Source organism: Sinocyclocheilus anshuiensis, unplaced genomic scaffold (genome assembly GCF_001515605.1).
Source record: "Sinocyclocheilus anshuiensis isolate Anshui unplaced genomic scaffold, SAMN03320099.WGS_v1.1 scaffold226, whole genome shotgun sequence".
In the NCBI taxonomy this organism is placed as follows: Eukaryota; Metazoa; Chordata; class Actinopteri; order Cypriniformes; family Cyprinidae; genus Sinocyclocheilus; species Sinocyclocheilus anshuiensis.
Genome location: NW_015544137.1, coordinates 27,804 through 44,854, shown reverse-complemented (window position 1 = coordinate 44,854; position 17,051 = coordinate 27,804). Strand labels below are relative to the sequence as shown.

The following is a 17,051-nucleotide window of genomic DNA, read 5'->3' as shown; positions in this document are numbered from 1 at the left end:
AAACATCTGAAATGATTGGTGTATAGTTGTATTGTACTGATGGTTAATATATGCTCAAACAGGAAACAGAGAAATACAAGCAGACTATTATTGGCTATTTCAAGCAGTATATTGACTGGATCAGAACGTCTGTGAGTATTTTTAACTGTATTATCTATCTGAAATAGCATTAATGTTAGATTGGTGACGATCGGTTAGTTCTTCTGCATTATTTTGTTTTGAAACCCTTTTGTTTTGCTGCATCATTGTAGCTGGCCCTGGAGGTCGCTACCTGTAAACCACTCAGCAACATTGTGGACACAGCCGAGATCCTAGGCTGCAGTTTCCTGCTGGATTCAATGGTAAGATGGCCATCGGTACTATAACCACTGGAACCACTGGAAATGAAATTGTTCTCATCATTTACTCACCCTCATGTCCTTCCAACCCCGTTATTTTTTGACATCCATTAAATAAAAAAAGTGTGTTTGGTTTTACATACAGTTAATATGGATGGTGATTTATATTGCCAAAGCTTAAAAGAGTACAAAAGGCACTAATAAAAACAGCATAAAAGAAGGCCAAACTACTCATCCACTATATATTCCAAGTCCTCTGAAGCATTTTGTGAAGATATAAAATTATCAATAATGTGGTTGGAAAAATATCAGATTAAGTAAATAACAAAATTTTCATTTACGGGTAAACTATTTGTTTAAAGAGCTAGACAACCCTTTCAAAAGTTTAGGGTCAGTAAGATTTTTTTTTCTTCTTTTTTTTTTAAGAAAAAAAGAAGACTTTAAGAAAGAAAGAAATGTTTTTGTTGAGTGTCAAAATCAGCATATTAGAATGATTTCTAAAGAATCATGTGACACTGAAGTCTGGAGTAATGGCTGTTGAAATTTCAGCACCGAAGCAATTGCATTCTATGATTGGGGTCGGCTTAACTGAAATGATCCTTTGGAAGAGGATAGGACTTCTGTGTCATTTGTCATGTCATCGCTACACACACACACTGGTTTCCATCTTTTATGGGTACATTCCATAGAAGTAATGATTTTTATACTGTAAAAACTGTATTTTCTATCCCTTACCCTGAACCTAGCCCTCACAGAAAACTTTTTGCTGTTTTAGATTTTGATTTATAAGATGTTTTCCTTATGGGGACCAAAAAAAAATGTCCCCACAAGGTCAGAATTTACTGGTATTACTATACTTGTGGACATTTGGTGTAGTAATTAGTGGCTAGCTGCTCTTTCCACAGACACCCAAAGATTGACCCCAGTATAATTCTCTGACTGCAGCAGAAAGAACGTAAAGTTAAAGTGTTTAACCTCAACCTGGTTGTTTTTGTTTGTTTATTTTTGTTTTGTTTTCGTTATTACACTAAGTTGGCAGTCCGTTCAATTCAGTTCAAGTATTTGTATAGCACTTTTCAAAGCAAAGCAGCTTTACAGGCTATGCTTGTTACAATTAGGAGGTATTCTGTTATCAGCAAGAGACAAGTGTATCAAAGTAATGTCCAGTTATAATATATATCTGGGAAAGAGTAATATACTGTACAGTACAACAATGTTACAATATAAGGGTAATATTTGACAGTTTTGTACGTTGATCCGAAGCCCTCATCTGAGGTCTTTGTAAGTTGCAGTCAATGAATCCTGATGGCTACTTATTTGCATAAACATAAACCTATTTGTTAAACTTTTCTCTACATTTTGTCGCGTGGCTGGACATGTTGCATCCAATCGATTGAATGTGAACGTTCGTTTATATAGATAACCTTTTATGCTAGAGATCCACTTTCTGTATTTTGGAAAAGCTTCTTGTCAGAAGAAATACATGTATGGAGAGTATGTTGATCAAAGTGGCATTTATGGTTAAGCGGAGTGCAGTTTTTGGGTGGCTTTAATCTTGTGTTTATTTGATGCAGAACACATTCTGGTTTGGATTAGGCTGTTCCACACTGTTTCTGCTCCCTAGCATTATCCTGTCCGTCAAACTTGCCAAGTTCTACCGCAGAATGGACACAGAGGATGTCTACGACGAGTAAGTATCCCAAATACACCAAGTTTACGATTGTTATTTAGCACCCCAATGATTACAGTTCCATAAACAAAGTTAATATTGTTTGTATATTGTTTTACTCTGCTAAAGAAAACAGATGACAGGACTGGAGCTAACTGTTGTACAATGAATAATATGCATAATATATGAAAGTGCAAATGCTTTGTTCTTTTCTTTCTTTTGCCCAGAATAGTTAATAAATCTTTTTTCCTCTCTCTGTGCTCTTCTTTCTAGTTCTTCTGTGTCAGGGACTTGGCATTTCACCTTATGATAACCATTCTTGCTATTTCCATCTTTCTTCATTCTTCGTCTTTCTGTCCAGCACTTTGCACTTTGAGAACTACATGTATATATTGTACAAACAGTGTTTTGTTTTAGCGTTTTTCGAGCATTCATGCATTTACAGTCTAGATCATTGCGATTGACAAGTCACCAAGTGTCTTGACCAGAGATGTCCATTTTGACATCCGTGTGATGTCTCTGTCCACCACTACAGTGCATCTCTGTAACATTTTTGCTTGTCTTGTATCTTTTTAGCATTGAGACAATTCCCATGAAAACGTAAGCTGGTTTTCCCCTCATACTTTTGCTGTCGACTTTACTGCTAAAACGATATCCCTTTCCTGTTTTGTACATAAAACTTTCTGCTTAATGGTGCTGGTTTAAGCTCTAAGCCTGGGAATGCTTCTCAGATGAAGGGCGCTGCTTGTGTTGGTGTGTTATCTTTGAAGCTCCCTTGTTTAACATGAAGGGCTGTTAAAACAGAGACCTTAAGAGCACACTTCAAAACTATTGCTGTACATTTTACAAGATATGTTTGCAGTTTATACCGTTTCATACTCTATCTTCCGTGTACATTTTTCAAGAATGCTTTAAAATTAAGCTTGTCCATAGTCACATGCCATTTCTCTCATGTCACATCATGTTTCGTTTACATTTTTGTCTATGTAATGTTTTATTTCGGTATGGAAATTGGTAATAATGGTTATTATAATGAACATTTAGAATGTATCCAAAATCCTGTAATGGCAAGGTAATCAGAACCATATCCCCGTACACCCTGCGTTACGCTAATAAACTGCATGCATTGGGTGGAACGATTGAGGTGATAATTAGGTATCAGAGGTCTGATGCATGCGCAGTTTGAAGTTGCCCTTTGCACAAATGAGCACCTGGGAGTCTGATATTTCCGCTTTTTTTGTCATTGTTAAAATAGTGCTTGCATGCTGACTAACTCAATAGCAGTAATGCAGAATTTGTGTTTTGCACTCTTGCATGATATTTGAATTTATATTAAAGGGGTCATATGATGTTGCTAAAATGAACATTATTTTGTGTATTTGGTGTAATGAAATATGCACCAAGAGCTTGTAACACTCCAAAGAGAAAGGAAAAATTGAAATCGCATCATATGACCCCTTTAACATTGCATACATTAGATTTCGCAGAATTTATTGACTGGCAGAATTCACGTTTGTGCATGTATTCAAATTTTTGTCTTCTCGCATGACTCTTGAAATTCTCACTGGACTGCTATGGCTGAGAATGGTCTTTCTCTCCAACTCATCACTAATGATGTGTTTCAACAGCAAAGCATGTAACAGAGGTCAGGATGGTGTGCTAGAATGACACAGAGCTTGGATACATCCATCCATCATTCAGAAATTTGGGTCCAATGAGATTTTTTAAAAAAGCTAGCAATTATTTGATTAAAAAGTATAGCAAAAAGAGTTATATTTTGAAATATTGTTACAATGTAAAATAGATTTGTTTTAAAACGTTTTAAATGTAATTTATTTCTGTGATGGCAAAGCTGAATTTTCAGCATCATTACTCCAGTCTTCAGTGTCACATGATCCTTCATTAATCATTCTAATATGCTGATTTGCTGCTCAAGAAACATTTTTATTATAATCAATGTTGAAAGTAGTTGTGCTGCTTAATAGTTTTATGGAAGCTCAGATACATTATTTTTCAAGATCCTTTAATGCACAGAGAGTTCAAAAGAACATGTATTTGAAATAGATCTATTTACTATTATTTAAAAAAACAAATGAATTAATAAAAATAAATCTTACCCCTAACTTTTGAATGGTAGTTTATGTATTAGATGTCACACGCTTAGACTGAATAGGTCTTAGCACTTATGCTAAGACATGATAAAGCGATGATAAGGTTTTTTCACATTTTCAAGAATGGAATTGCTTGATTAGAATTTAAAATTAAAATAGTTATACTAAATGTGCTGTAGGCGATAACAGAGTTTCTAATTGGCTGTTTTCAGATTGGTTCTTTTTTTAACCTAGTGCTATCACGGATACATGTGATTTCTGTCAGGTGGTAGGACATTTTTATGTGAGGCGTTTCAAATAAAAATTACTTACAGCACCTTTATTAGTAGTAGTGCTATATGTGTCATTTTAAAAGCCCTGTCCTGATCTTCTATTGATGGGTTAAAGATGGATGGAGAGCTAATGGGGGGCATCTCAGTGGTGTGTGTGGATTTTAAATACACTCCAGGCCTGACAGTTTTTCCCTTTGTGCCTCAAGCATCCCTACCTATGACACTATGACTCGATTCCCACGGGCCTCTGCGCCCCCGCGCCATGCCGACTGGTGACTCTGAGGAGGACGGTCTGTTTTGTAACTACAGAAAGGTACTGAGAGCTGCAGATGAGAGCAAATGGACTTGATCTTTCTCTTTATAACAAGCACTCCTCCTCTCCAAATTAATGACATAGCTATTTTAGTATGCATTTGTTTGATTGCCTCTGAACATTTTCACTCCTGTATCCTCTATTGACATGCACTTTAAAATATTTCTGTTTTGTTGTTTTTTTTTTCTGTCATTACACCAACAGCATGTTTAGTTTTTGCATCCCATCTTCAGAAGCATTCCACCAGGATAACTGCTGGCAGCTCTGCAAAGCTTTATGTGAATTGTGTTTTTTAGGGTCCATCACTAACCACTCGCTCGTATCATTGTGATCCACCAGTGTTTGACTTCAAACATTCCTGACAGCTCTGCAAACAGATAGATGTCAGCGCTCACTGTGTGTTTTATTTCTTTCCCTTGGTCTAAAATCTCATCTCCCCTCTCATGTCTCATGTGCACCAGTTCATTCGTATCAGTCTTTGCCATTTATCATTCATTTTGAAACTGCGCAGCGGGTGTAATTCTGCGATATTTGTTTCTTTTCTCATACAGTGATATTGGAAACTGGAATTAAACCTTTGTGGAATGTAAGTTGTTTAAATTGACCTTGTTTTACATTAAACCAGTGCTTCTCAACCTTTTTGACCCCAAGGCCCCCCACTGTCCGCAACAATATTCAAAAGCCTCATGATTTTTCCAAGTTGTTTGTGATTTTTTTTAAACTTCTTTTCAATATCTTATATCTATCTGCAGAAAAAAAGCTGTTGTTGAGGGGGTGAATTAAAACAAGCCATATCTTAATTTTTAGTTGTTTTAACTTATTTGAATGCTTGTTTTGTCTTATTTTAAGTAGCGGGTCCCCTTCCCCTGGTTGAGAACCACTGCACAAAACAGAATGAAAAGTTCATAAAAACTAACAAAAAATATTGTATGCATTGTACAAGACTAATGTTTTCTTCTCACTATGTATTTTTTCTTTACCACAGACTCTCTCTGTGAACAGCAGGCTCAGCTCTTAAGAAAAAGGAAACTCACATACTTGAAGCTGAGACCTGTTGTCCACGTTCCCATCACATCAGTGAAGATTGTTGTTTTGACTAATTTGCACCCTTATGATTATAGTACTGTCTTATGAACTGTCCCCTCAACAAGCTATTCTCTGATGTCACATCCTGCCATAGTCAGGGAGGCTTCACAGTATAAGGCTGTTTTAACTACTACATGTGTCTTTGTTTACAGTCATTGAGAAATCATGTGTGACGGGCATAACAATGATTCGACTGCTGCATTGCTTTTTATAGTGCTTTTTAACATTGTAGAGAATACAACATGTTGTCAAGTCGAGTCCACTGAGAGGCCGAATGGGTTTTTACTGAAACGGAGCAAGCCAGCCACCAACGAGCCACAAATATTACACATAAACATGGATGTGTAGGTGTTCGAAAACATGCTAAGTGCTAACTAGTGCTAATTCGGTACAGATAGATGTTGTCAAGCCATTTCAAGGGTGAATGCATTGGTGCCTTTTCAGATTTTTAGCTCGTGGTACATGTTAGCCACAAGTCGCAAGAGCAGGTCTTTGATTGGTTTTACCTAATTATTGAAGGTGAGATCCCTAAACCACATTTGATACTGAGCTGTGGTTAGCAGTTTATGCTCACTTTTGTACTGAGAATTTAAAGGGTTAGTTCACCCAAAAATTATCCCATAAATTACTTAAAAATGGTCCTGGCTATTCCAAGCTCTATCATTGCACTCAGCGGGTGTTGCATGCTTCAGTCCAAAAGAAGTTAAATAAAAAGCGCCCATCCATAAAAAAACAAAAGTGTTTCACACGGCTCCGGGGGGTGAACAAAGGCCTCCTGTAGCAAATCAATGCTTTTTTGTAAGAAAATTATCCATATTCAAAACGTAATAATCACTTTAATGTAGCTTGCGCCAACAGTTGTACACAGAAGCAGCTCCGGGCGGATGACGTATGAGGTCAGCGCTGCGCATGCGCCGGTGAGTCTCGTGAAAACCAATGTTTGTTAACAGGAGCAAAGGAAGCAAAGTTTTCTTACTTTAGCAAAGGAAAACCTTGGCTTATATCGAAATCCTCTCAACATTCTTCTTTACAAATCCTCGTTTTGTACTTCACTAAGTGACCGTTGTTTTGTTTTGATCTCTCCGCTGTTTCCACGTGCGTCACTTCTGAGCGGCGCATGCTTAAAGCCGACCTCATACGTCATCCGCCCGGAACTGCTTCCGTGTACAACAGTGAGCGCAAGCTACATTAAAGTGATTATTACGTTTTGAATATGTTTATTTTTCTTACAAAAACGCATTGATTCGCTACAGGAGGCCTTTGTTCACCCCCCGGAGCCGTGTGAGTCGAGACACTTATTTTTATGGATGGGCGCTTTTTATTTAACTTCTTTTGGACTGATGCATGCAACACCCGCTGAGTGGCATTAAACAGCTTGAAAGATCAAAGACAATTTTTAATATAACTCCGACTGGATTCCTCTGAAAGAAGAAAGTCATATACACCTAGGATGACTTGAGGGTGAGTAATTTATGGGCTAATTTTCATTTTTGGGTGAACTAACCCTTTAAGGTATGATGCATTTGGATTTACTAACACCCCTAAAAGTTCTTGCTAGCTTTATGTACTTTAGTTTTTCTGAATATATCAGTTATTAATGATATTTCAGTTACTAATTTTGACAACTTGTACTAACAACAATTGCTCTCCAACACTGTTGGATTTCTGTAAACTACTGATTATTACTGTGTGACACCAAATCTTGTTTCATTGTAGGTCTCAGGTTTTAGGGCTTTTTGTTTACTTGATATAACAATATTTGAGTTCATTTGTCAATGTGTGAACTTCATGTCAACTTTAAAGTGAGTGAATGTACCTCAGAGAGACATTTGCTTGTACGAGTGCAAGAGAAGACCACAGAGCCCATTTACGACGACTTTTACGGAGCCTATTTAACGCTGTCATTGACAATTACGCCACCAAATATTTCAGCCGTTTAATGTTAGAGACATTATGTCAGGTGCTACATATTTTTGCTCAGATCCTTCACTCGTGTATATGACAGTGTTATCAGGGCCTCAGGTAAAACGTTGTACTTGATTTAAATCCAGAAAGGTCCCTTCACCTCACAGTCTCATTGTTTTGCCATACCACACATAGCATGCGCATACTTGGTGTTCAAGCTTACTCGAAGATGTTTAGTTGTGGTGGGCCTGGTTGTCAGTGCCGTTGGTTTTCAAGTCCATGTGGTTAAGCTGGCTAAAACTGTAAAATATTACAAATAAAACTTCAGATGGAAAAACATTCTGGTGTTGTAAATTCCCAATTCAACCGCTGTACATAGCATTCAAACTGAGTTCACAAAAAAAATCCGTTTTAAACAAATAAAAACAAGGAAATACTTCTATTTGTATACAGAGTATAGCTTACAAAACCTACAATGTCATGGAAACACAAAACCAGTGTTGGAAACTTTTAGACTTTCTTTCTTTTATAAAGGGACAATATTTGCCCACAGGAATTCGTTTTCATAGACACTTTTACTAAGAGGGCATATACTGTATACACACACATATATAGATATAGATATAGATATATATGAGCCCAATTTTGACAATTAATTGAAATGTGTGTTTATAACCAATACTACATAGGCCTAGAATAGAATTAACTACATCCAATGTTAAATAACAAATGGGAAATTTCATTTGAACATTTAAAATATCTGGGGCATTTTTGTCACTTTTGTTGTAATTTTGTATACAGAGCTCTACATTGATTTCTACCCCATACCCTAAATACAAATAAATGTATAATGATTTGCTCCATCAAAGTAGGTTTGTTTTTAATATAAAGGCATGTTCACACCAAGAATAATAACTGTGATTCTTTAAAACAGGATGGATTCTGATTAGCTCTGATTCATTGTTTTCATCATTCATCAAGTGTGAAAGTAATTCCAGTGATATCATTCCTCTGTGCCTTTATTATTACAATTGTGGTGGGGACTCTGCTATTCTTTTAAATTTTGAAATATTTTTAAAACTATCTTATATAAAACTACATCTTTTTATATAGTTATTGGCCTTCGTGTGAATGGGCCTTAACCCTTGTTTCTGTCAGTTTTCTCCAGAAAAGTCTCCATGAGTTAGACAGGCAAAGGAAGTCTGGGACTTGTGGAAGCCAGTAAAACGCTGCAAAGGAAGTCAAAAATAAGAGCTGTAATTGGCCTCTAACACAGTCACAGATCCTTTGATTCTAGTTGAGCTGACTTGTTCTGGATGTTTACATTTTAATTCCTGCATCAGTTACAAGGACCCCCTACTTCCAGATACGATTGATTGCTTGAAAAATACAGATGTGATTAGGTCAATGTGTCTGTCGTAATTCAGAAGTTCAGACACACTTTTTCACTAATGGCCTCTAACTCCATTCCTCATTTCTTTAAGTGAACATGTTTATATAATTATCCAATCATGTGCCTGACATGTTCCAAATCAGAGTATGATCCTTCATGTAGAACTGTCAAAATCATTTAAAATCAAGTCAATACTGTATGTTTAGTAAGAAATGCCTGTACATTTCTGCCTAAGAGTAAAAAATTAAAAACATATAATTGCATTGTCACCTTGTGACTTCATACCTCTTGTAGTAAACTTTAACTCAAAATTACCTTTTATATTTTTTATTATAGAAATGTTTTTAATAGTTTAGTGAGAGAAATAAAACATTTTATAACATTTGAACCAACATGACTGCTTTGAACCAACATGTTACATCAGGTTGGCATACAGTTTTTAAAAGAACCTTTTTTTTCTACATTTGAAGGACATTTTTAAAAATATACTATAAAAACCTTTTTGCAATGGAAAGGTTCCAGGGATGTTAAAGGTTCTTCATGGAACCATCAATGCCAGTAAAGAACCTTTATTTTTAAGACTGTACGGTCACACAAGGAAGTCCACTAAACTGGTTCTTTTTTAAGTACTCACATAACCCAAGATTAAAATTTCTTGATGGTAGGCATGGACAGATTGTTTCCCAACATCATAAACACAAAGTATGACTGGAAAACTAATATAGCTGCGGTGTACTGTGAATTACACAAAAAATGCTGAAAAAGTTCCAGAATTGGGGTTGTAAAGGAGCCGGGCGGGAAGCCAGCTTGTGGGGCAACTTTTTTTTAACCTCAAAATACCCTTTTTGTGACCAAAGCCTTTAAATACTGGAGTCAGAAGTCCCTCCGCCAGTGTCAGCGCCTCACAACATGTGGACAGTCACAAGCACACTCCTGCTTACATGCTGCCTCCGGGCAGCTCTCGTTCAGAGCCAGGATCACGACGACATCAAGCCAGGATACAAGAGGAACGTTTGGGAAGACGAGATCGAGTTTCTTACCAAAGGCGCCAGAGATGAATGCAGCTTGAGTGTGACAGGACAAGGCGATCTCACTAAGCTCCGCATTACTTGCCTGGGCCTGGAGCGCTCTTACTGGTGCGAGTACCAGGGCAAGCCTCAGGTCTGCCGCTCTTACAACAACAACCCACTGCATTATTTCAGGCAGATCATGTGGGACCTCCGCAAGCTGCCGAATGCTTGCCAGGGCCAGCGCGTCCTCAAGCCTCTCATGTGCAGGAGAGCTTCGGACGAGGCCCAGATGGTCTTCACAAGCGCATCCTCTTCAGACACCAAGCCAATGGACAGGCCCTACAGACCAGCCCCTGACAGACCCGTGCAGATGAGACCACAACAGAGACGACGAGAGCAGAGGCCAAAGCCTACGAGACCACAAATATTAAGAGCCCAATCAGCCAGAACTGCTCAGGACAAGCCGAATCAACCCAAAGCTGTCAAATACACCAAACAGAGGAACATTACTACACCCAAACCAACTACTCCGGTACCCACGAGTGAGGCCAAGAAACTTGCCCAGGACTACTGCTGGCGCTCTTTTCAGGGTGTCTGTTCCTTCGTCATTGGGTGGTTCAGAAACTAAGAAAAGGGTAGGATTTTTTTAAATGACCACATCATATCCACCTTATTTTTTAACGTAAGAGCGGTTGGCACATTTGTTAACTGAATGTGCAAGTCTGTTATGCTGCTTGATATTGCAGACTGGTATTTTTCATATTATTTTAGTTCATTATCATAATCATAAATATTCACTGGTTTGTATCGCAAATATTTTACTGCACTTTGTTATTCTTCTAGTTTACCTATAGTGGCTAATGAATCAGAAGTCTGGCAAATTCAAAGAAAATAGCATAATTTTCCTCCTTGCAATATAATGTTGAAAATCTGAAGATACAAGTTGTTGCAAATCTGAAACCTGTGTGTCCTCTCTTTATATTACTGTAGTCACTCACATTTCCGCAGACAACAAAACCCATTTAAGATAACTCCAAATGTCTTAACAGCATGAAGGTTTTGGACTGACGGGGAGAATTGAAGGTGTTTGTTAAGACTGACAGGACTTTGGGAACACTATTAATATATATTTATGTATGACAAATGTTACAGACTCTAATGTACATATCAGAATAGACAAGATTATCAATGAATTTAGATAATTCCACATAATGCTGGCATGTTTTCTTCTCCAAATGTAAACTACATGATGAGGAACTTCATCTTATCATGTGTACTGAATGCTATATGTGTATTAATCATGCTACCTTATATATTTATGAGTGCTGACCAATTGGGTCAGCATTTCTGAAAGCTGTGGAGCCACAGGTCACTTCAGACTGTAATATATCAATGTGAAAATGTATAATGTACATGAATATGTATTTGTGTCTACTAGCCTACATTTTATAGTTGAGTAGGTAATACTTAAATTTATAAAGAGTTTTTTTTTGTTTGTTTGTTTGTTTTGGTTTGTTTGTTTGCCCTGAATACATTTTGGCTCTCTACCTTTGCTTTTTGTGTGGGGATGATTTACATGAGTGTGACAGGAGATGGCACTATTGTGTAGCCTACTGTTCTAGAATGTATCAGATTTAGGCTATTAACATACAATTTTATCAAGTGAGAGTGAATAAAAATACATATAGGCCAATAGTTTCAGTTAGAAGATGCTGTGTGTGCTGGCAATTGCAAATAGCAGTGTTTGAGTCGTTAATCGTTCTTTTGAGTCGGATCTTTTCGATCAGTTGAATCGATTAAATTAATTCATCGATCCGAACAATTCTTTGACGAATGGGTCCGAGCTGTTTTCGAGTCAACAACTCAAGATTCGAACCAAGAACCGTACTTTCGAGCATGTCCGATTCAATTTGAGCCGAGAACACGGTGAGCTGATAGTCAAGGGCGCCGCTATGGTTTCTGAGCCCCCTGGACAGCATATTGAATCGTCCTAACCTCTCCCAGCTATTTAAATTGTTGCAAATACGAGTTGTCGACTTGGAAATTATACATGAACCATTCAAATTGTTTATGACTGAGAACTTTGTATATAATTTTGATACCCGAATAACCGAGTATGATGACAATCCAGATAGCTTGTAGTAGGCTAATCGCCTCGAACTCGGCAGCCCCACGGCGCCTGCGGCTCAGACTTTGCATAGGCATGTATGAAGTATGACCTGAAGCTCGCTCTTGCACATGTTTTCTACTACGGGTCGATTCTTGTTCAGCGTAACTCACCCGGATCTGGCTGTAGAGTCTGGGCCACTGCCAGCCTCGGCTTTGTTCAGTCATAGATGGCTAAATAACATTTCGCCATTGCTGAGAAGAGGACCGTTTCATTAGTGCATGGTAGGTTATTCATTTTTATTTTTAAATACTGCATTATTAGCTGTTGTAGGCTGTTCAGACGTGTTTATTTTGGTAATTGTTCCATTATTGTACGTCTTTACATCGAGAAAGTAGCATTTACCCAACGTCCATCGTCGTACCCCATATCCTTTTTTTTCCGAGTCCGACTGTTCAAAAGAACCGATTCGCGGAAACGAATCTTTGGTCAGGACTTCACATGTATTGTAAAGTTATTTACAGTCCTCAAGTTGTAACAGTTTGGTAGAACATTCACATGTAAGTTACTATTTGTACTATGCTGATAAGTTATGATCTATAAATAAACCTAGACATGCCATCAAGTCAAAGCTTTGCCATATAATATCCTAGAACTAGACGCGTTCAAGAATGTGAAGTCTGAGGGAGGTGCGTGCGCGAGATGCTCTATAAATGGCACACACGAACTTCAGGTGCAAAACCAGATTTCACAGCTCTCGTGTATTGTTATACCAAAAGAGTTCATTTATTTTCAACAAAACCATTTGTTTGAAAATAATTCCGATGAGGACATGAAACGCGTGACAGACATTGCTTTTGTTCTGATCTTCGCCTGTATCGTGCAGCAGTTCGTACAGGTGAACAGTCTGAGAGATAGAGGGAGGAGAGCGCAGGCAGATGGGAAGGGGACAAGAAGAGGTCAACGGAATGAAAGTGATCTGAGAGGGAGATTCTCACTGAAGGACGGAGCGCGGTGCTCGTGGCGCGCAGCGCGCGGGGGTGATGCGTTTGTATTGGGAGTCACGTGCAAAAACGGGCCAAAGACTTTCGGCTGCGAATATGTAGCGAAGCCCACAGCATATGAACAGTACGCATCTAATACCAAAGCCTACCGGAAACAGATCACCCGTTCGCTGAAAACGCAGAGGAGACTGTGTCGCGACTCTACGGTGATGGTCAAAGCCGGTATGTGCCGGAGCGCGCCCGCGGAAGCGCACTTCAGACTGAAGGACACGCGGCCCTCCTCCAGAGTCCCGTTACCGCCAACCGCGGGGAATAATCACTGTCCTGACCGGATCGAGAGGCTGAAAGTGGCCGAAGAATACTGCAGCAGAGCCTGGTCTTCACTGTGTGCATTCCTCTTCTTGATGCTTGAGAATGATGAATGCGCATGATTGACTTTGAAAAACTTTTTTTCAAGGCAAATTTTATATTCCATTAATTTCTGAATGAAATTAACTTCTTGCACTCCTATTTTTTATTTATTTTTTCCTATTTTGTGATTCATTATTAGCACTTTAAATTAACTTTAATTCCATCACATAAATATGGCCATAATCCCCCCCAAAAAAAAAACATTAATCCAAATCTAATGTATTTACCGTGTATTTACATTTTGGTTTGAATGAAGAAAAAAAATCTGTGGTTCTTCTGAAACGGTCCACACAAGAATAGGCTATAAAACCTGAAATCACCTATGGGGAGGAGCCAATGGGCTCCATAAACAAAATGTCTCAAGATACATAGGCCTACTAAAAATAATGTCTGAACAAAAATGTGTAAACATCTGTGTGAAATATTAAAATTCAATAAAGTCCCCACCGTGAAAAAAAAAAACCTGTGTTGGCATGTTTGGTGTCTAGACTTAAAGTTGATGTGTAATAGAGGAAGAAGTTATCATATGAAAATGGTTATTGGTGTTTGTAATCTTACTGAGTGATCTCTTGAATAAAATGCCTTAATTCTTTTTCTTTTCTTTTCTCTTTTAGCTCTTATCCTCACCTGAATAGGAATGTTCATGACCGTTAGGAAAGGTTGTTCCAAGCATGGAAACTGGCAATTGTAGAACTTAATACTTTGCTCTTATTACTTTGACCCAGAAAGATATCAAACCTAATCCTATTGATGGCGGTATTTAAATATGTGTGCGTGTGAGCGAGAGAGAGAGAGAGAGAGAGAGAAATTGTATGTGCAAAGTATAAAAAAAAATATTAAAATGAAATGAGCTAAAACTAATAAATGAACATTTAATAAATATATATACAATTTTAAAATATATCTAAAAATAAAATCTAATTCAACTGCATCTCAACATGATAGCTTTATCTCAGGTGAAGAGTGGCTGTTTGGTCTTGCATGTACTGTCAAGTAGAAACACTGAATGACTTTAGTGGTTTAACAGATTAATCACTCCAACAGTGATCCTTGCATTCCATCTGAGGTCATGTGCTTCTTTCCTACTAGTCATTAGAAGAATTCTTGGAAACCGTTATTCTGCAAGTTCTGATGGGTGATCAAATGCTGAGGCCGCAATACACCACAACTCTTAAGCCAATGAGCCTATGTTAACTTAATGTTTAGAGCTGGAGAGATGTCAAGATAACATGATAATTAAAAGCCTAAATTAGGCTTAATTTTATCATTAGCTATTTTTCATGATTATTTGTCATAATTACTGGTATTGCAATTGGAAATGTTTCATTTTGTTGTTGTATTACAGTTTGCTTTTACAGTTTCTTACGTACAAACCCTCTGAATCACAGAGGTTTGAATATGTTCTATGAAAGCAGTAAGTTACTGTTTTGAAGCATCACATATAAACATATTTCAGGATGCAGCTCTTTCTACATTACAAGCGGTTAGTCATAAACCAAAACATTCAAGCACACAAAACCGATTTTAGCATCTTGTGGGTTTTTGGTAGCCATACCAGCCTGTGATTATGAAATTAAACACACTCACACATGTTGTGGCCTCTCCTTTCCAAAAACAACATTTCCACCAAAATTCTGAACACGTTCAGAATCCATTATTGCAGTTTGCTTATGTTTTTTATTCAATCATTTAAAGAAAACATCAATAGAAACATTTCTGGACTTCTAACATGAAAGGTAACTCAAGGAATAAAACTGTTAGTTACAGATGGTGGAAATTGTAAAATCTGTTTTATGAGCAAAGATTTGCGCATGCACACCTTTGGACATTGAGTGAAATGTGATTACTAAACAGAACAGGAGCAGGAAAACTAGTGGAGTATGAATGAGCCCAAAACTGCATAAATTTGCCTGGGGATAAGCTTGCAACAGCTATTCACACGAGGAATTCATTTGCTCATATGATTCCCAGATAAATACTTGTTGCGTGACATTTAAGAATGAAAGAATAACAATTGCTTAGATATCAGTTCTTTGCTCTTTTCGTCTATTAATGAAAGTATGGTGCTTGCTTTAGTGTATCATGCCAAATTGTGACTTAATATTCTGAAACCTCACACACACACGCTTTTATCTCCCACTGAGATTAATTCAAGCACTGCTCTCATGTAACCTCTCAAGGGGATCCTTTACTTCCTGGTGGGTCCTGTAGGGTGGGGTTTCATGAAGGGTTTCCATGTGGACAGAGGTGGCCTGATCTCACACCCTGACATTCTGAACACTGATTGGCTAAAATAATGACCTTAATAAATTCCATCCTGGAAATAGTGGAGACCTCGGTAGAAATTAAGGGCTTTGTGCTGAGAGTGCCAGTGTTGGGATTTAGTAAAGCGATTTAGAGCTTGTATCCACACACAGAATCCACACATAATAAAAGAATGTGATCTTATAAGAGTCTCAACATCTTTGTAGCTCATACTGAGTTAAGAAATGTAATATTCAGCTGTACACTGTACAAGTAAAACATGTAACAGTCACCTTAACTAATATAAATACACCTTCTGTTAATACCTCAAGAATACATTTATCAGGCTATGTATGAAAGTTTTCAGTCTTGCTGAAGTAAAATATCTGAGGCAAACCCTTTAACCCCCACATAATATTTAACAGTAGCATCCAGTGTCTGTGATAATGTATGAAGTAAAATATTAGTTTTATTTAAGGTGAAAATTACTTATTAAATTTCCCAAACACTCTCTACAAATTAAGTATTGTGGAAAATTTTAGTTAAAAAAATTTGGATGTCTTGATTTGAAACCGCAGTGACAAATCTGTCATATTGTGTTGAGATTATGAAATAAAATCAAATAAAAGTTACCTGTTTTTTGTTTTCTCATGGAAGGACCATTAATCTTGTTAACTCCCTTGCCTATCTCTTCAGCAGTTTTTAATTTGTGTGAATGAGGCTGTTGTAAGTTTGTTTAACTTAAGAATAAAATATTTTAGAATGTTAATATTTATGCGGGAGGAAATAGTCTCAAGAAAAATTGCTCTTGATGGGTCAAAATAGGCTGAGGGAAAATATGGAAGATTTGTTAGAGCAATACTGCCATCTAGTGGAAAATTTTTTATTTTGAGCGACAGAAACAAAACAAGGAACTGCATAAAGACTTTAGAAACATTAATATGGTCCGCGTGCACAGACATCAAAACAATTTATTAACCAGTCTGAAACCACCAAATTCTGTTAAAGAATCAATACACAAATATCACACCAAAATCATTACAGAATACCCTCCTCTATTCTCCAACACTGAAACTACTTATTCTCAAACCATAAAACATAAAAGATGTAGAAATAAACACAAATGAAAAAAAAATGTCATATAAGATCATATAAACTGATGTAAATAATTATCACAAAATACTCTTT

General features: G+C 37.3%; 3 protein-coding genes across 16 annotated transcripts in view; all 3 read left to right on the top strand.

Moving 5' to 3' along the window:
- LOC107694976 (prominin-1-A-like) overlaps window positions 1–6,415 on the top strand; it is a 61,345-nt gene extending 54,930 nt beyond the window's left edge. For 6 of the 14 annotated variants that reach the window (XM_016494720.1, XM_016494719.1, XM_016494717.1 and 3 more), the window contains 7 exons: window positions 63–131; window positions 252–341; window positions 1,913–2,028; window positions 2,584–2,607; window positions 4,597–4,703; window positions 5,255–5,289; window positions 5,689–6,415. In XM_016494720.1, the coding sequence (XP_016350206.1) occupies window positions 63–131; window positions 252–341; window positions 1,913–2,028; window positions 2,584–2,607; window positions 4,597–4,666 (369 nt within the window). In that variant the 3' untranslated portion in view covers window positions 4,667–4,703; window positions 5,255–5,289; window positions 5,689–6,415. The other 8 variants (XM_016494724.1, XM_016494723.1, XM_016494725.1 and 5 more) reach the window with 6 other exon arrangements.
- A 3,509-nt stretch (window positions 6,416–9,924) lies between these two features.
- On the top strand, window positions 9,925–11,616 carry LOC107694973 (fibroblast growth factor-binding protein 2-like). The gene is made up of 2 exons (XM_016494711.1): window positions 9,925–10,732; window positions 11,088–11,616. Exon 1 carries the CDS (start codon window positions 9,997–9,999, stop codon window positions 10,723–10,725), a length of 729 nt encoding a protein of 242 aa, XP_016350197.1. The 5' UTR covers window positions 9,925–9,996; the 3' UTR covers window positions 10,726–10,732; window positions 11,088–11,616.
- A 1,410-nt stretch (window positions 11,617–13,026) lies between these two features.
- On the top strand, window positions 13,027–13,688 carry LOC107694972 (fibroblast growth factor-binding protein 1-like). Its single transcript, XM_016494710.1, has one exon. It carries the CDS (start codon window positions 13,037–13,039, stop codon window positions 13,637–13,639), a length of 603 nt encoding a protein of 200 aa, XP_016350196.1. The 5' UTR covers window positions 13,027–13,036; the 3' UTR covers window positions 13,640–13,688.
- The last annotated feature ends 3,363 nt before the right edge of the window (window positions 13,689–17,051 follow it).